The sequence below is a fragment of the Lolium perenne genome, chromosome 1 (genome assembly GCF_019359855.2).
Source record: "Lolium perenne isolate Kyuss_39 chromosome 1, Kyuss_2.0, whole genome shotgun sequence".
Classification (NCBI taxonomy): Eukaryota; Viridiplantae; Streptophyta; class Magnoliopsida; order Poales; family Poaceae; genus Lolium; species Lolium perenne.
Genome location: NC_067244.2, coordinates 265435029 through 265453376, shown reverse-complemented (window position 1 = coordinate 265453376; position 18348 = coordinate 265435029). Strand labels below are relative to the sequence as shown.

General features: G+C 40.0%; 1 protein-coding gene across 1 annotated transcript; it reads left to right on the top strand.

Annotated features, from left to right (window-relative positions):
• The first annotated feature begins 276 nt into the window (after positions 1-276).
• Positions 277-11752, top strand: LOC127340380 (protein FAR1-RELATED SEQUENCE 5-like). The gene is made up of 4 exons (XM_051366142.1): positions 277-1355; positions 1548-2194; positions 11054-11243; positions 11707-11752. The coding sequence occupies exons 1-4, from the start codon at positions 277-279 to the stop codon at positions 11750-11752; spliced, it is 1962 nt and encodes a 653-aa protein (XP_051222102.1).
• The last annotated feature ends 6596 nt before the right edge of the window (positions 11753-18348 follow it).

The window sequence follows — 18348 nt, the reverse complement described above, 5'->3', positions numbered from 1 at the left end:
CTGTGAAAAAAAAGGAAAGTTGTTGTTAGTGGGCATGTAATTTTCAACTAGTTTCATGTGCAAACTAGTATACATGAGAAATCAAAAACAAAAGATGTAAACAACATTAGTTTTTTACATGTGTTACTAGCACAGATACTGGAAACAACAATTTCATATGTTTGTATATGTTTCTACATTTGCATTGTAGCATGTGGCTAGTTTTTACAACTGCTAGTTTGGTTTGTTTAAGAAAACCGCAAGTTGAATGAAAATTGAATATTCTCTATTTCAGAAATGGCTGGAAAAAATGCTGCTGTTGGACTAGATCTTAATGAACCATTTGTAGAAGATGTTTCAATGCTTGATGATTTGGATGAAGAACCATGCAGCAACAATAAACCAACATCCAGAGCAGAAGGTTCTAAAAATTCAGAGCAAAGCAATACAGCAGCGAATGCAAATCCAGAACATAGCAAGCATGTGAATCCAGAGCAGAGCAACATAGGTGCTTCTGGTGACATGGAAGCTACAACGGGTCAAACCCTGTCAAGTGACGATTCAGCAGGTGATGATGAAGAAGTTCAGTCAACACCATGCAGTCAAACTGAAATCCAAACACCTTTCCCAGGAATGAAATTTGATACATGGGAGGAGGCAAAGATGCACTACAACAAATACGCCCATAAGATTGGATTTCCCATCAAGTGTAGTACATCGAAGAACTCGACTCGTGATGGCCAGAAGGACAAGCAGTTGTTTGTTTGTAACAAGAATGGAAAAAATGAGGACATTAATCAGCTAGAAGCTCCTCTGGTTCGGCAGAGGAACCGTACCAGCACTAAGAAAACAGATTGCAAGGCTAGGCTGAGAGTAAAGAGAAAAGGGCAGAAGTGGCATGTGACATACTTCATAGAAGAGCACAATCACAATTTGATTCGGAAGTTCTCCCTGAAGAAGTACTTAAGGTCTCATAAAGGGATTCCCAAGGAAGAAAATGATTTTGTCAGGATGTTGCACAAGGTAAACCTATCAGCTGGTAGGATTCTGAGGATACTGGGAGAAGTGTATGGTGGACTAGCTAATGTACCCTATGACAACAAAGATGTAAGCAACTTCATGGCTGCCATAGATGAAGAACATAAGCACAAGGACATGTCAATTTTGCTTGCTCATTTTGCAAAAGTGAAGAAGGAAGATCTAGACTTCTACTTCAATTTACATACAGACCATGCTGATAAGGTTGACCGCATCTTCTGGGTTGATGGTGCTGCAATAGCAGCTTACAAAAACTACAGTGACTGCCTCTCATTTGACAGTACCTACATGACAAATGAATACAACATGCCGCTTGCTCCTTTCATAGGGATCAACTGGTACGGCCAAACTATATAGCTAGGGTGTGGTTCTCTGAAGAATGAAAACGTGGAAAGTTTTGTCTGGTTGTTTGAGGAGTTTCTTGAAGCTATGGGTGGACTACAACCAGATAATTTCATAACTGACCAAGACGCTGCTATGAGAACTGCAATTCTTAAATGTTTCCCAGATTGCACGCACAAAAACTGTAGGTGGGACATTATGCAGAATGCACAGGCTGTGTTGGGTAATTTCTTGTCTAAACATGAGGACCTAAGGCAGGAACTGAATGAAGTAATTGACTACAGCATGTCAATTGAAGAGTTTGAAATGAGGTGGGCAGAGATGATTTTGAAACACAAAGTATCTGACAACACACATCTGAGTGATCTATATCATCTTAGAGCCACATTTGTCCCACCCTATTTCAAGGAACGCTTTTTCCCGTTCCTACAGACTACTGATAGGAGTGAGGGGTTCAATGTAGTTTCAAAAAGGTACATTAGCCCACACAACGGCCTACACAATTTTTTCGAACAATACTTGAAGTTGCAAGAGAAGATTGATGTTGCAGAGGATTCAGTTGAATTTAAGGATGAAGATGATATTTTCAGGCTATGGGGAGATTATCCATTGGAACAGCAAGCTTTGGATTTGTATACGCACCCCATCTACTTGCGTTTCCGAGCAGAACTATGGAAAGTTATGTCCTACAATGTCCAGCATGTTGATGGCCAAAATTATGATGTTATGTCAATTAAACCTTATGTTTACGGATATGGTAAGAATAGGTACATGGTTGAGGCTAACAAGGAGACTGAAACTTACAACTGCGAGTGTTGCAAGTTCAGTAGGGATGGTTTGCTATGCTGCCATGTATTTAGAGTTATGGTACAGTTGGGTGCTACTGAGTATATTCCAGAAAAATACATACTACGCATGTGGGGAATGCTTGAAGAAACAATAGTGGAGGAGAAAATGGAATTGCCCAAAGTGCCATCAGCAAGGAAGCCAACTAACAAGGAACGACAACTTATACGTTATGGAACTCTATGTAATGAATACACTAGTGTAGGGATTCGTAGCATAGAAAACAAAAAATTTCCTACCGCAAGAACGAATAACAAGCCAAGATCTAATCTAGTAGATGGTAGCAACGAGGTGAAGATCAACATACCCTCAAAGATCGCTAAGCGTTAACGAGATAAATCTCGTGGTGGATGTAGTCGATCACTTGCCGCTTTCAAAAGCGTGTAGAAGATCTTGACGGTGCCACAATCGGGCAGCACCTCCGCACTCGGTCACACGTTCGGTGTTGATGACGACGTCCTTCTCCCCGTTCCAGCGGGCAGCGGATGTAGTATATCCTCCTCGGAATACCGCCAGCACGATGGCGTGGTGACGGTGGTGGTGGAGATCTCCGGCAGGGCTTCACCGTAAGCACCTCGGGAGAAATAGGAGGAGGGAGTAGCTAGGGTTTGGGAGAGAGGGGGGCTTGGGGCGCTGGCTTGGGAGCCCCTTGGTGGTGCGGCCAACTTGATGTGGTCAGACCCCTCCCCTCTCCTCCTCTTTATATAGGTGGAACCCCTAGGGTTGCGCAAAAACCACTTTGGAGTCCAAATCCAAAACTTACCATAATGGGGAAACCTAGGTCAAGTGGGATTGCTCCCTTTCCTTGCTTCATGGCCGGCCAACTAGGTGGAGTCCACCATGGACTCCACCTTCCCACTTGGTGGGTTGGCTAGGGTTGGTGGAGTCCCTCCGAGACTCCTCCTTCCATAGTGATTTATTCCGGATGATTCTAGAAACTTCTACAACCTTCCATAAATTCACCGGACCATTCCCAAACTTGGAATGTGACTTCCTATATATGAATCTTATTCTTCGGACCATTCCAAAACTCCTCGTGATGTCCTGGATCCTATCCGAGACTCCGAACAACATTCGAACTCCATTCCATATTCCATATCTACTTAAAACGACATCAAACCTTAAGTGTGTCACCCTACGGTTCGAGAACTATGCGGACATGATCGAGACTCCTCTCCGATCAATAACTAATAGCGGGACCTGGAGATCCATAATAGCTCCCACATATTCAACGATGACTTCGTGATCGAAAGAACCATTCACATAAAATAACAATTCCCTTTGTCTCGCGATATTTTACTTATCCGAAGTTTGATCATCGGTATCTCCATACCTAGTTCAACCTCGTTACCGATAAGTATTCTTTACTCGTACCGTGATATGATATCCCTTGTGAACCAGTCACATGCTTGCAAGCTAATTAGATATCATTCCACCGAGAGGGCCCAGAGTATATCTATCCGTCATTAGGATGGACAAATCCCACTATTGATACAAGTGCCTCAACCCTATACTTTCCGAACACTTAATGCCACCTTTATAACAACCCATTTACGCAGTAGTGTTTGGTGTCATCAAAGCATCCATCCGGTGTAGGTGATTAACATGATCTCATGGTCGAAGGATTAAGTTACTTATGCATATAAAAGCTTGAAGCACAAAGAACTAAATGACTTGATCATATGCTACGCTTACTATGAGTGTATGTCCATCACATCATTCACCTAATGATATGACCTTGTTATTAATAACATCCAATGTTCATGATCAGGAAACCATGATCATATATTAATCAGCAAGCTAGTTTAACAAGAGGCTTACTAGGGACTCTTTTATGTTTACATAACACACATGTATTAATGTTTCCGGTTAATACAATTATAGCATGGGATGCAAACATTTATCATAAACACAAAGATATAATAATAACCACTTTATTATTGCCTCTTGGGCATATCTCCAACAGTCTCCCACTTGCACTAGAGTCAATAATCTAGTTTACATTTGTAAAGATGTAACACCTTGGCTTTCTGGTGCTTATCATGTTTGCTTATGGGAGAGGTTTCAGTCAACGAATCTGACATACTCAGAAACGTATGTATTTTGCAATTCATTTGCGTCTCTACGCATTACTCAGTTTTTTTAAATGAGTCGGCATTAATCGTATATGTTTGGTCTTCTGGTGGAACCTTAATTCCGCGGTCTGAAATATGTTACCAATATTGTCACATACAATATAGTTTCATAGTTCTGACACTACCGGAACTACACCAAGTTCTCAAAGAACTCTTCGACTCAAACACCCTCGGTCATTGTCAAAACAATGAGATACTCTGCCTTCGTTTGTAGAATCCGTCACAATATTTAGAACTTATCTAAATCTAGCATAGACTCTTTCTAGCCCATTGTGCTACCTTTTAATGAACACATTAGCTTAATTGAGATCAAAATTTCATTTTTATATGTGACCAAACTAATATCGGTGTAACACCTTACAGCGATTCGTTTGTCATTACCCCATATAAAACTACATATTTATATCCTCGGCTCTGACAAAGCACTCAGGGATATTCTTACTGTTGTCCAATGATAATCTTATGAATCATTCTGATATATGCTCGTAACACTTTTAGAGCATAGGACATCTGATTGTGTACATATTATTCGTGATCTAAAATCACTCATGTGTTTTTACTCATTAAGTGTCAAATACACTCAAGTTTTGTTTAAACATCAAGATGGAAAAGAACACCTTCTTAACGTTTTGATATTGAACTACTTCAATATTCATTCTATGTACTTTAACTTAAACTTATTATGCGTTTCAATCTATCTTCATAGATCTTGACGCTAAATATGTTTTTAGTCCATATCCTTTCATTGAAGTTAATTTTCAATGAAACCTTCTAATCACATCAAGTACATGATTACATTATTTATAATCAACGATATATCATCTACATAAAGTATTATAAATATGTCTCAGCGCTCCCACTTAATTTCTTGCAAAGGCAAGTTTCTTCATCGTTTCTGATGAAATCATAACTCTTTGATTATTTCATCCGGTGAAGATTCCAACTCCGTGATAATCACTTCATCCAGTGAAGTTTGTATACCTTTCTAGTATTCTACGGACTAGCAAAACTCTCAGCTGTATCTTGTATACACCTTTAATACACACTTCTGTTAAGGAATGTATTTTGCCATCCTACTAACATATCTCATAAAAGAAATATGTAGCGATTACTAGAACAATCCGTATAGACTATAAGCATCGCTGCTGAAGATCTAATCTTATTGCAGTCAACTCTTTAAACTTTGTTGTAAACAATCTTTTGACAAGTCGAGCTTCTTCAAGGATATTATATCCAAGTCTATTAATTTTATAGATCCATTTACTTTCAAAAAGTATTTATTCCTTCAAAAAGGTTTACCAAGCTCCAAGCTTGATTTTAGATACTATCATGGATTTCATGGCTCTTAGCCATTTTAATGGAGTCAGGTCCCATCATAGCTTCTTTGTATGTAGTTGGTTTATCATTGTTCAAAATCAATCATTTGTCCACAAATCATTTATTTGATCACAAAGTAAACCATACCTACAAGGTTCAATAGGTACTTCGATCTCCATGACTATAACACTTTGTAGACATGGGAGCCATGATCGTCGTGGCCGCTTACGGAACTATTTTCGATGCTGCGCTACTCTGATCATCATGCTCAAGTTCATCAACCTTATCAAGTTCCATTGTCCTCCCACTCAAATACTTCGCTAGAAACAATTTCTTGGAAATAAGCAAGAAACATCGACAAACACTTTTGTCTTTGACTTCATAGTGGAAAGAATTCCCAATTTGTTCTCTGGGATAACCAACAAAGACATTCAACCTATTTTGGCTGTAAACTCATTTACTTATGTTATGCATACCAAAATTTAAGAAAGGACTATTAGGATTTATACCCATGCCATAACTCATATGGTGTCATTTCAACGGATTATGATGGCGCTCTATTTAGTGTAAAAGTGGTAGTCTCTAAAGCATAATCTACAAAAATATAATGGCATCATTTTATTTTATATCATCATTAATCCAACAAGGGTTGGATACGTCTCTCGAATACTCCATCATAACTATGGTATTCCGAGAAACGTGAGTTGTGGAACAATTTCGTAACTCTCTTCGATGTTCGCTAAAAATCGTAATTCAAATATTTCCACCATGATCCAATCATAGATATTTGACTTTTCTATTACGATAATTTCCACTTTATGCTGAAATTTATTTGAATCTATTCAAATGTTTCAAACTTCTTCCTCATCGAATAAATATATCCATATATATACACTCAATTCATTGTTGGAGATTTTCATGAAGTAGAAGAATCTCCCGCACACAACTATGCCCAATGAACCACATACATCATCATTTATGTTTCCACTAAGTTAGTTGCCCGTTCAACTCTTGGCCTATGAACGGTATTTCAGTCATTTTCTTTAGAAATGATTTGCAAGTGCCAAACGATTCAAAAATCAAATGACTCTAAAAATCCATTTGCATGGAGTTCCTTCATGCGTTCCTTTCCAACATGACCTAAATGGCGGTTCCACAAATAAGTGGAATTCTTATCATTTGCCTTATGGCATTTTAGCGTCAGTGTTATGCATGTGTTTTTCACCATTAAGATTTATATTAACTTATCCATCGTACGTGGAGTATGGTCATAATTTGAACAACTCATTGCTTTCATTTGACCAGAGCAAAATAACAATTATAAAGTTCTTTATTATAAATCTGAAGGGCTAGGTAGAATGCCAACGACGAACACAATAACACTTTATTTTGTTCCAGATGTGCATTATTACCACATTCCTTGTCAGTCACTTAGGCCATTATATTCTTGTATTGCGTTGTGTTGTATGGCATCTCATACCAACCAATGTGGTACAAATACCCAAGAATTTCATTGTGTGACCAAACAAAGAATACATTCATAACATGTATATCATCTATATACACCTGAGCTAGACTTTCTAGTCTTTTCTTTCTTTCTGCCAAAAACTTTTGTAGTTTCCCTTTTGGCTTTCCTCATATTTCAGAAAACACTTCAACATCAATAACTTCTAGGTTTGTTGGTCAATTACCAATAACCTTGAGGTTCTTACTTTGAAGTTGATCATCACATGACAAGTGTTCCGGATTTCACTATTAGTAACCTTTTAATATGATGAACAATTTCATTCATAATTTTTATCCATCAAATCATGAAATCTTTCCGAGACCATGTCTGTACATGCTAGGCTCGTCAAGTTTAACCTCAGTATTCACATGTGCAAATCTAGCTTGCACCCATTGTATACACACGTAGAATCTATAATACCCGATCATCACGTGATGCTTCGAAACGACGAGTCTTAGCAACGGTGCATACTAAGGACAACCACTTCATGGATATGCGAATATCGTTAGTGCCCAACTAGTTGGAGGATCGGGACGCCTAGCATCTTCAACCTTCGTACATTCCCATAAAACTTATGAGTTTATGTAGTCTCACTAAATTATATTCTATCATCTTGTAATAAGGTCTTAGATATCACATATATCTCACACCTTGCTTATTTCTGAAAACAAACTTTCCAGCTCCTTACATTTCAAATGGATTTGAACTTCAAGTTTCACGGAGACAAGATGATTTTAGGTACTAATTGAAACCATTGCTCTAATGTGAGTTTTACCAAAAGTTTGCAATAGGACTTAATCAAAACTTGATTCTTTAACAATACGGTACCAATCCGTAAAGTTACTTGTCAGATTTAACAGTGTTTCTATCTCAATTACAAGACTAGCGCCTAGTAGATAGCGGATGCCAATTCTACAAATTTAATTCAAAATACTATTTAGACTATGTTCATGATAATTAGTTCAAGTTTTAATCTAATTACTAAAGAACTCCCACTTAATACAACATCCCTCATAGTTGTTTAGTGGCACACGATCCATATTCACTACACCAAGTCCAATCATCACGTGAGATGATGTAGCTTCAATGGTGAACATCAACATGTTGATCATATCATCCATATGACTCGTGTTCAACCTTTCGGTTTCCTGTGTTCCGAGGCCATGTCTGTACATGCTAGGCTCGTCAAGCAAACCCAAGTATTTCCGCGTGTGCAACATGGCTTACACCCATTGTATGTGAACATAGAATCTATCACATCCGATCATCACGAGATGCTTCAAAACGACGAACTTTTGCAACGGTGCATACGAGGGGAGAACACTTTATTATCTTGATATTAATGTGAGGGATCATCTTATAATGCTACCGTCGTGATCTAAGCAATATAAGATGCATAAAAGGATTAACATCACATGCAATTCATAATGTGATATGATATGGCCCTTTTGTCTTTGCACCTTTGATCTTCATCTCCAAAGCACGAACATGATCTCCATCATCAACGGGCATGATCTCCATCATCGTCGGCGTAGCGTCAAGGTCAATGGCGCCGTCTTCATGGTTGTTCACCACGTGTAGCAACTATTACAACTACTTTGAAATAATACTACAACATGAAATATAAAGACAACCATGAGGCTCCTGCCGGTTGCCACAATACAATAATGATCATCTCATACATATTCATCATCACATCATGGCCATATCACATCACCAAACCCTGCAAAAACAAGTTAGACGCCTCTAATTTGGTTTGCATATTTTACGTGGTTTAGGGTTTTCGTGTAAGATCCAATCTACCTACGAACATGAACCACAACGCTGATACTAGTGTTGTAAATTGAAATAGTAAATTGAATCTTAACTATGGTGAGAGAGACAGACACCCGCAAAGCCACTTATGCAATACAAGTTGCATGTCAAGCGTGGAGCAAGTCTCATGAACGCGGTCATGTAAAGTTAGCCCGGGCCGCTTCATCCCACCATCCCGCAAGATGCAAAGTACACATAATTAACAAGAGACAACAAAAGCATCAACGCCCACAAAAATATTGTGTTCTACTCGTGCAACCAATCTATGCATAGACACGGCTCTGATACCACTGTAGGGATTCGTAGCATAGAAAACAAAAAATTTCCTACCGCATGAACGAATAACAGGCCAAGATCTAATCTAGTAGATGGTAGCAACGAGGTGAAGATCAACATACCCTCGAAGATCGCTAAGCGTTAACGAGATAAATCTCATGGTGGATGTAGTCGATCACTTGCCGCTTTCAAAAGCGCGTAGAAGATCTTGACGGTGCCACAATCGGGCAACACCTCCGCACTCGGTCACACGTTCGGTGTTGATGACGACGTCCTTCTCCCCATTCCAGCGGGCAGCGGATGTAGTAGATCCTCCTCGGAATACCGCCAGCATGATGGCGTGGTGACGGTGGTGGTGGAGATCTCCGGCACCTCGGGAGAAATAGGAGGAGGGAGTAGCTAGGGTTTGGGAGAGAGGGGGCTTGGGGCGCCGGCTTGGGAGCCCCTTGGTGGTGCGGCCAACTTGATGTGGTCAGACCCCTCCCCTCTCCTCCTCTTTATATAGGTGGAACCCCTAGGGTTGCCCCAAAACCACTTTGGAGTCCAACTCCAAAACTTACCATAATGGGGAACCTAGGTCAAATGGGATTGCTCCCTTTCCTTGCTTCATGGCCGGCCAACTAGGTGGAGTCCACCATGGACTCCACCTTCCCACTTGGTGGGTTGGCTAGGGTTGGTGGAGTCCCTCTGGGACTCCTCCTTCCATAGTGATTTATTCTGGATGATTCTAGAAACTTCTACAACCTTCCATAAATTCACCGGACCATTCCCAAACTTGGAATGTGACTTCCTATATATGAATCTTATTCTTCGGACCATTCCAGAGCTCCTCGTGATGTCCTGGATCCTATCTGAGACTCCGAACAACATTCGAACTCCATTCCATATTCCATATCTACTTAAAACGACATCAAACCTTAAGTGTGTCACCCTACGGTTCGAGAACTATGCGGACATGATCGAGACTCCTCTCCGATCAATAACTAATAGCGGGACCTGGAGATCCATAATAGCTCCCACGTATTCAACGATGACTTCGTGATCGAAAGAACCATTCACATAAAATAACAATTCCCTTTGTCTCGCGATATTTTACTTATCCGAAGTTTGATCATCGGTATCTCCATACCTAGTTCAACCTCGTTACCGATAAGTATTCTTTACTCGTACCGTGATATGATATCCCTTGTGAACCAGTCACATGCTTGCAAGCTAATTAGATATCATTCTACCGAGAGGGCCCAGAGTATATATATCCGTCATTAGGATGGACAAATCCCACTATTGATACAAGTGCCTCAACCCTATACTTTCCGAACACTTAATGCCACCTTTATAACAACCCATTTACGCAGTAGTGTTTGGTGTCATCAAAGCATCCATCCGGTGTAGGTGATTAACATGATCTCATGGTCGAAGGATTAAGTTACTTATGCATATAAAAGCTTGAAGCACAAAGAACTAAATGACTTGATCATATGCTACGCTTACTATGGGTGTATGTCCATCACATCATTCACCTAATGATATGACCTTGTTATTAATAACATACAATGTTCATGATTAGGAAACCATGATCATCTATTAATCAACAAGCTAGTTTAAAAAGAGGCTTACTAGGGACCCTTTTATGTTTACATAACACACATGTATTAATGTTTCCGGTTAATACAATTATAGCATGGGATGCAAACATTTATCATAAACACAAAGATATAATAATAACCACTTTATTATTGCCTCTTGGGCATATCTCCAACAACTAGAGTGGCTAAAATTGCATCAACTTCTGATAAAGGCAAGGCATTAACAGACAAATACATGCTAGCTTTAGAGAAAGATTTGTTAGCAATGAAAGCTTCAGAGTCTGCAAAACGGAAAAATAAAAAGAAGACTAATGCAACTGAAGATGAGGCACCAGATGTAGCAAATGTTGGTGATTCTGGGCAAGGCAGTTCTACAAAATTTGATCATGTTGAAGATCCAGAGTATGTATCAAAACAAGGCCGGCCAACGGAAAAAGAAAACAATCAGGGTTGCATTTGAAGGCTTCAAAACCTGTGAAGTGCACCGTCTGCGGGTCTAATCAGCACACCGCAGCTACATGCAACGACAAGATAACCCCAGTACCGGAGCAAATAGAAATTGACTTCTTCCGTAACATGGTCTAGATGTATAAAATGTTTTATGTTTGGTAGTTGGTGCATTATATTATAATGTAAGTTTATGGTGGATGTAAAATATTAACATTTAGTGTGTTGCACATTACGATTTGAATGCAGTTGGATGTGCAATTTAGGTTGTTGCTACATAAAGATGAAAGTGTAGTATCAGTTAAATGCAACACGTGAATTACTAGACAATTTGTTGTTCTTGTTGGTAACTAGATTATGTATATTATGTACAAGGCATTACAGAAATTACATATAATTTCTTATTCTGTGGGTATAGGATGTACAATCGATGGTCAAGCAAGGAAGATATGATTTGCACATAGACATTGTAAATAAAGTAACATCATCCCCAATAATTTTTTACATTGTAAAAATAAATGGCATAGCTATTCATTGCCATACCAGGAAAAGATCTTGGCTATCAATTGTTGAATAGTAGTTCATCCCAGTTGATCATGTTCTCCTGACGGTCCATCCATTTCTTCAGAAACAGCTTCCTATATGCTGGCATGTCAGATGCTTTGATTCGTAGAATCCTTTTGCCATCCCATGATTCAATGAACTTGAGGACAAAGTAACCGCAGTCGTAACTAGCAATAAAAATAAAAGCCAGTGCTGAGAAACATTTATAAAAAGAGATGTAAGAAAAAATGTGATGAAGAAATAGGGTTGACAAATGGTAAATTTATGTTGTATCTTGTTTTGTGGTTTGAATGTAGACAGTCTTATATCTGGAGATGTCAATCTTGGACTCATTGTAGTTGAGCTGCCAGAAATGTTTGATACTTCCTATGATATTGCGAGCATCTGTCATAAGTCCCTTGTTCCCTTCATTCCTTAAAGAATCCATGACTTCAAACCTCCCTGACTTCAGGTTGAGCACAATTAGATAGTAGTGCCCAGTCATCACATCTTTAATTTCAGGTGTCGGATCTTGTAGGACAGAAAACATTATCTGCATGCAGGGAAAAAATGTAGGAATGTAAGAGGAAAATTAGGCAAACCTGTAGGAAAAACATGATCACATCTAGATTGATGAAAAACAAATGAGCCTTTAAATGAGAGATCGTGGACTTACAAAGTCCTTGTGGTCTAGGCGATGTGAAGGCGTGCATTGAAATGCTTTCCTGACAGTTCTGTCCAAGTTACATGTGGCACTCCTGAGTTTTGTCTGCATTTCAAAATATGCATGAAGAAAAAGAAAGTAAGTTGCTGAAAAAATATACTGTTAAGGCATCTCCAAAGAAACATTCCAGTATTAAGAACAAAATACATGTTATTTTACTTACAGCAATGCTAAGTGGCATAACATATTTCTTCTGATTCGCCATTTCTGAAGCAAGAACTCGCAAAGCAATCTCACATGTGGTGTTGCTTATCAAACCCCCTGGTTTGACTGAGTCTGCCAAGTCACGCAGTTGGATGCAGTAATCTCCGTAATCAATTATCCTCTCTTCATTCAGAGGATGCTTGGTTTTGCCGCCATACAAGCATACCGTGTTGTATAATTGAGCATCAGACTTCGGGACAATAGGTTTGTTAACAAGATTTCCATATGGTGTTTGCAGCGTAGGTCCAGGTTTGACAATTCTTCTAGGTTGTGGGATTGGTGTGCAGCTAATAGGGTTGTCTGGCGAGTCATGAACCTCATGTACCACCTTGCCTTTCACAGTTGCTGGTGTTGTGTTGGGCATTTCAATGGTTGCATAAATCTTATCAAGTGAGTCTCCACTGTCTTCATTGCTGGAAATGATTATAGGTTCTTCCATTTTAGCATCTGGTTGATGGACTTGACCTTCCGTTTCAGTTTGTTGAGAGTCCGGGCAATCAAGACCAAGATCAAAAGAAGGGCAGTCATCCCGGAGCTCACGAATCTTCCTTTGCATCTCAGTTTCAGCAACAGGTTCTGCGCTAGAAAAGTCAATCTCCAACTTTCTGTTCATGCTAGAGTCAATCATTTCATATGGTATTACTTCAAGACTTTCATTAGGAGCTGCACAATGTAAACCATTGTCATCCTTGTTCTGGCTTGCCTTAATTGCTGCTGCCGCAAGCCTTGTTAGCCTCCTTGGACTAGGGGCAGCAGATGTAGCCGCAGTTGCTTTCAGTGGGGACATTGATCTTGTCATAGGTCTCCTGCCAAATGGGCTACCTTGGATTACTTTTTTGGAGATTCGCTGATCTGAAATTGGAACTGGGGATTTTTTTTGAACATTAAAAAGATATATTAACATCAAAGATCCAAGTACAAGGTTACAAAGCTCACAATAGAGCTGGAGCCATCAGTGCTAAGCTGCATATAAAAAATTCTAGATGACCAATATCCGCATAGAAGATATCGAAGACTACAATTGGAGTCAAACAACGGTCGTTTGTCCAACGATAGCTCGGGCTCGAACTTGCTGCAATTGCAATATCCAAGGGCCTCCTTTGTGCTCCATACCAGTTGATGCCCCATGGGTGACTCTCCCAACGGTCGTTCTGGCGTATGCACTTGAGGTTTGAGAGCATTGAGTTGTAGATATCGAATAGCCATCACCAAGCTCAAACTCGAAGAGTCCCCGCTGTCAAATCTGAGGATCAACAACGAAGGTGTTGTCGTCCACCTCCGGTGACACAGCCCGAACAGAACAGGGATGATATCTTCAATACGAAAGACATCCATTGAAGATGATCTAGGGCAACAAAAGCATGTAGGAGAAACCTGCTCCTTTGAAACTGTTGTGTTGCCTCCAAATGATGATCCAGTAAACATATAGGCACATCTGAAACTTATGCTGCTCTTGAATCTTAATTTTTTTGTGTGAACGAAATTATCTTGCAAAACTTCGGCAGTTCTATTTACTTGTCTCCTCATGTTCACACTAAGCATATTGTTCCACTTCTGACATTTCCAATAAAGAGCAGCAAACGCAACAAACTGGAAGCTAAAATCTGTAGTCCCCCTGATGAAAGCATAATGTAAATTAAGCTCCACATACCATCTGTTGGAGATATTCATATTCGCCAAATTTGCCTCACAAGCTTCCATCTTGGCTTCCCACTTCTCATTCTCATTGTCGGCGGCAACCTCACTGCTCCGGCATGCATCATGCACAATTAATCCCAGAAAAGCGGAAAAACAAGATCCAGGGACAACCTTCAGACTGTCACCCTTTCTCATGTGCAGGTTCAGAGAAACCTGCAACTCAACGCTAATCTCCATGGAATTGCACACCGGCAGCTCACTCATTTGTTCACATTTAAGTGGATGGAGAACAAAGGTTGAAGAAGGCACCCACACCGGCCAACAGAGCCCAGCAGGCTTCAAACAAAGGTTGCCCACGCCACTGCGGCGGGCAGGCACAGAGATTTTCGAGGAGCTGGCAAACTGCTGCATCCAAAGGCTCGATGGGGAAGTACTAGGCAGCATAGTGGAGTTCTCTGACGAGATCCTCGTCGAACACCCACCCATGAATGCCAATGAAGAAGGTGTTGCCGCCGCTTTGATGCCACCCACGACCATGTTCGGGAAGCACACAAACGCCCCTATCTGGGAGCGATTTGGGATCACAATGGGCCAAAGCTGAGCCCGCTCCGGAGATCTGGGGACCTCCCGAACTTCTCCCATCACCATCACCATAATCCTGGCCACCACGGTCAAGAAAAGCATGGGAAGGAGGAGCAACCAGAGTTCCAGATCTGATTTATTGGAGAACCTAGGAGAACTAAAAAAATCTACTGGAGAAAGAAAGAAACCTAACTAGAGACATCCAGACCTCTCTCCCACTCACCGCCGGCCACCGTGGCAGCCGGAGATGGGAAGGAGAGAGGCCGGGATCTGGATCAGAAGGTGAGATCAAGCGGAGAAAGCCACAGGGGGCAAGTCGCTACAGGGGCAAAGTCTAGACAGAGGTCTGAAATTGGAACTGGGGATGATGTTTTGCTATCATCTTTAACCTCCACTGAAAACGATACTGACTTCTTATTTTTACTTGGAATCTGAGCTGAAATGGTGATTCCCTCATTAACTTCCACATTATGTGCAGGAGGAGTATCAATGCTTGATTGGGAGCCTGAACCATAGAGCTGCAGGTGGTTCAAAGAATGGAGTTTCCCCGGAGACAAAATGTTTGGGGCACAATCATCACTGACTTCTGCATTCAAAGTAACTTCATGATTTTGCTCATTAACAACACTGACTTCTGCATTCAAAGTATCATCGCAATCAATTTGTTGTGTTTGCTTCTCATCTTCTACAACATGATCCTTGGAATTAGCATCTGGTTGATCATCTTGTACACTGGTTTTACTAATATCCTGGCCACTGATCTTTTTGGAAGCTACCACTCCAACCAAGTTTGAAGTAACCTTTACTTTCTTCTTGGTAGCTACCACTCCAACCAAATTTGTATCAATAGTTTTCCTCTTGTTGGCTTTTGGCAACTTCAAACCAACATCCACATTTACTTCATCTGAATTTTTCCCTTTCAACTCCTCAGAATCATCAACTTTCTGGTCCCCCACTTCATCAATTGGCTGCTAAACATGCGGTATTTTCCTGCGCTTGCGCTTATTCCTGCTGTATTAATTTTCCTTTTTCTTCATCGTGATTCACTAAGTAGTTGTGCCCCTTGCTGTTTGCTAGAGATGTGATGAACTCAGCTACTCCATCTTCGAAAGAAGTACACATATTTGTCACAGCAGTTCTGTACTGACCCAACATCTGAAAAAATAAAACAAGTGAAATAGAGATGTAAGTTCTTCTGTACTGTTCCAAAGTCTATACATGATTATTCTGTGTCCACTACATGTAATTATCGAGACAGCCCTACATGATGAAGAGTACTTCATATTAATACATCTTACCTTTTCATCAACATTCACTGTTAGATGGTGCTTGATGAACATGTCCACCACAGAAGGTTGATAACAGAATATAGATGGCTTATTCCTGAAACAAGGCTTGAGCTGGTGCAACAAAAGAAATAAGACATTAGCTATGATAACAGAAGAAAAAAATATAGCTAAATGAATAGATGTGTAAATAATTTTTGTGTGTTACGAGATAGGTCATTATACCGGTAAATTGCCGAAAGAGCCATTTGCCTTTGTATCAAGATCAACAACAAGCCTGATCATCATGTTTGTCCACACACAAATACGAGGTCCCTCTTCTGGTACGTCTAATGCATCCGTTTCCAGTGAATCTACATACAGAACCTACATAGCAAAATAATAGACAAGTTAATGCTATAGTAAGCCTACATGCATAATATACAGATGAACATAACTATAAAAGCATGAGTGCATTAAAAAATACATCCTAAAACCATAGCTGTTCAAAAACCCACCTTGAGGTATGTCATACAAGCTTTGAACCAATTCTTCTTTCCTTTTGCATTTGCGGTCTGGATGAGAGTATCAATGATGAAACCTGGCCAGTTATAACTTGCATTAGCTTTCGTGTTGAGAACCGCATGATAACACTTTGGACTAACTAGTATTCCAGTTGTTGGAGCAAACACAGAGGACATCAAATAGATAATGAACTTCCGCAGGTAATCATCATCTGCTGGATATTCTTTACCTAATTTCTTCTCCAAACAAGTTATAGTTGGTTGCTTGCCATCATGAATACCCAACATCTGAAAAACTAAATTTGTTGCTTCAATGTTTGCCTGATACGGTACAGGATGACTACCCATTGGTACATCCATGACTCTGACAACTGAATCAAGAGTGATGGGTATTTCCCCCTTTCTCCAAAATCAAGCACACATTCATCTTGATCAAAACATTCCACTAAGAATCTGCATGGCTCTGGAATTAGCTTCGAGCACTTCATGCCTAAGACACCGCCAAAATCAGCTCCAATGATCAAAGACCGCTGATCATTAGTCATCGACTTGCAAACCCGGACAACTTTCATAGGTGAAGACCGGTTGAATAAGTTGGTGTAATATCCCAGGATTTCAGACGTTTGCGGGGTAGAATTAGAAAAGGGATGTGCATTGCATCGCAAAACTAGGGAAAATTTCGCGCTTAATTGCATAAAAACCTAAGAGGGAACAAGTTTCTCTCTCGACACCAACCAGGATTAGGGTTTCGAGAGTGCGATAAACTTGGACATGATCTCTTTTGAATTAGGGTTTTAAAAAGGGGGAAACATTTGAATTCAACACATATCATTGAATGAATGCATTTGAAATAAGTTTGAATTGAATTTCAAACTTAAACATTACATAAAATACAAGACAAGTAATAATTCAACAAATAATATTATATTTGGATAATTCAAACAATAAATGAATAGATATAAATTACAATAAGCTCATTAGAGAAACATTGAGCTTTATTGATTATCACACAAGATACATTGTCATTACAATATCCAAATATAAATATTACATAATCATTTCAGTAATTGACAAAGGAAAAGAAAAAAGGAAAATTACAATGAAATGATGAACTAAACTAAACTACACCTAAGCTACTACCTTGATCTTCTTGATCATCCAGTAGAGGAGAATGTCTTGATCTTCTTGATCATCTTGAACCCTGCATAAACCAAAACAAGCCAACATACATGGTTTGCCAAGTGTCAATGCCACTTGGAATGTCAAAATAAGTAAAATGGGAAGGATAAGACCAGACCAGCCGAGCTGATCCACCAAGTCCCAAGTTCCAACATGGAACACACAAGTAGCTCACAAGGCAGTGTGCATGCACACCAGCACACAAGCCAGGGTTAGTCACCAAACTCCACAAGACCTTGCTATCGACCAGGGAAGCAAGGAAGGGGAGGTATAAAACCTTTTCACAGCCAAACCCTGGCCATTCATCAACTGAACCAGCCAGAACACCAAGAACACAAGAACAATAGTGTTCCAGTTCTTCTTCCACAAAGAACAAGCACTAGTGAACAAGCAAAGAACAG

Excerpts from the sequence above, each read along its gene's own strand:
- LOC127340380 (XM_051366142.1), top strand. The coding sequence starts at position 277 with ATGGCTGGAAAAAATGCTGCTGTTGGACTAGATCTTAATGAACCATTT. Across the intron at positions 2,195-11,053 it reads TTGCAAGTTCAGTAGGGATG|GCAAGGCATTAACAGACAAA; the intron begins GTTTGCTATGCT and ends CTTCTGATAAAG. Across the intron at positions 11,244-11,706 it reads GATCATGTTGAAGATCCAGA|GATGTACAATCGATGGTCAA; the intron begins GTATGTATCAAA and ends CTGTGGGTATAG.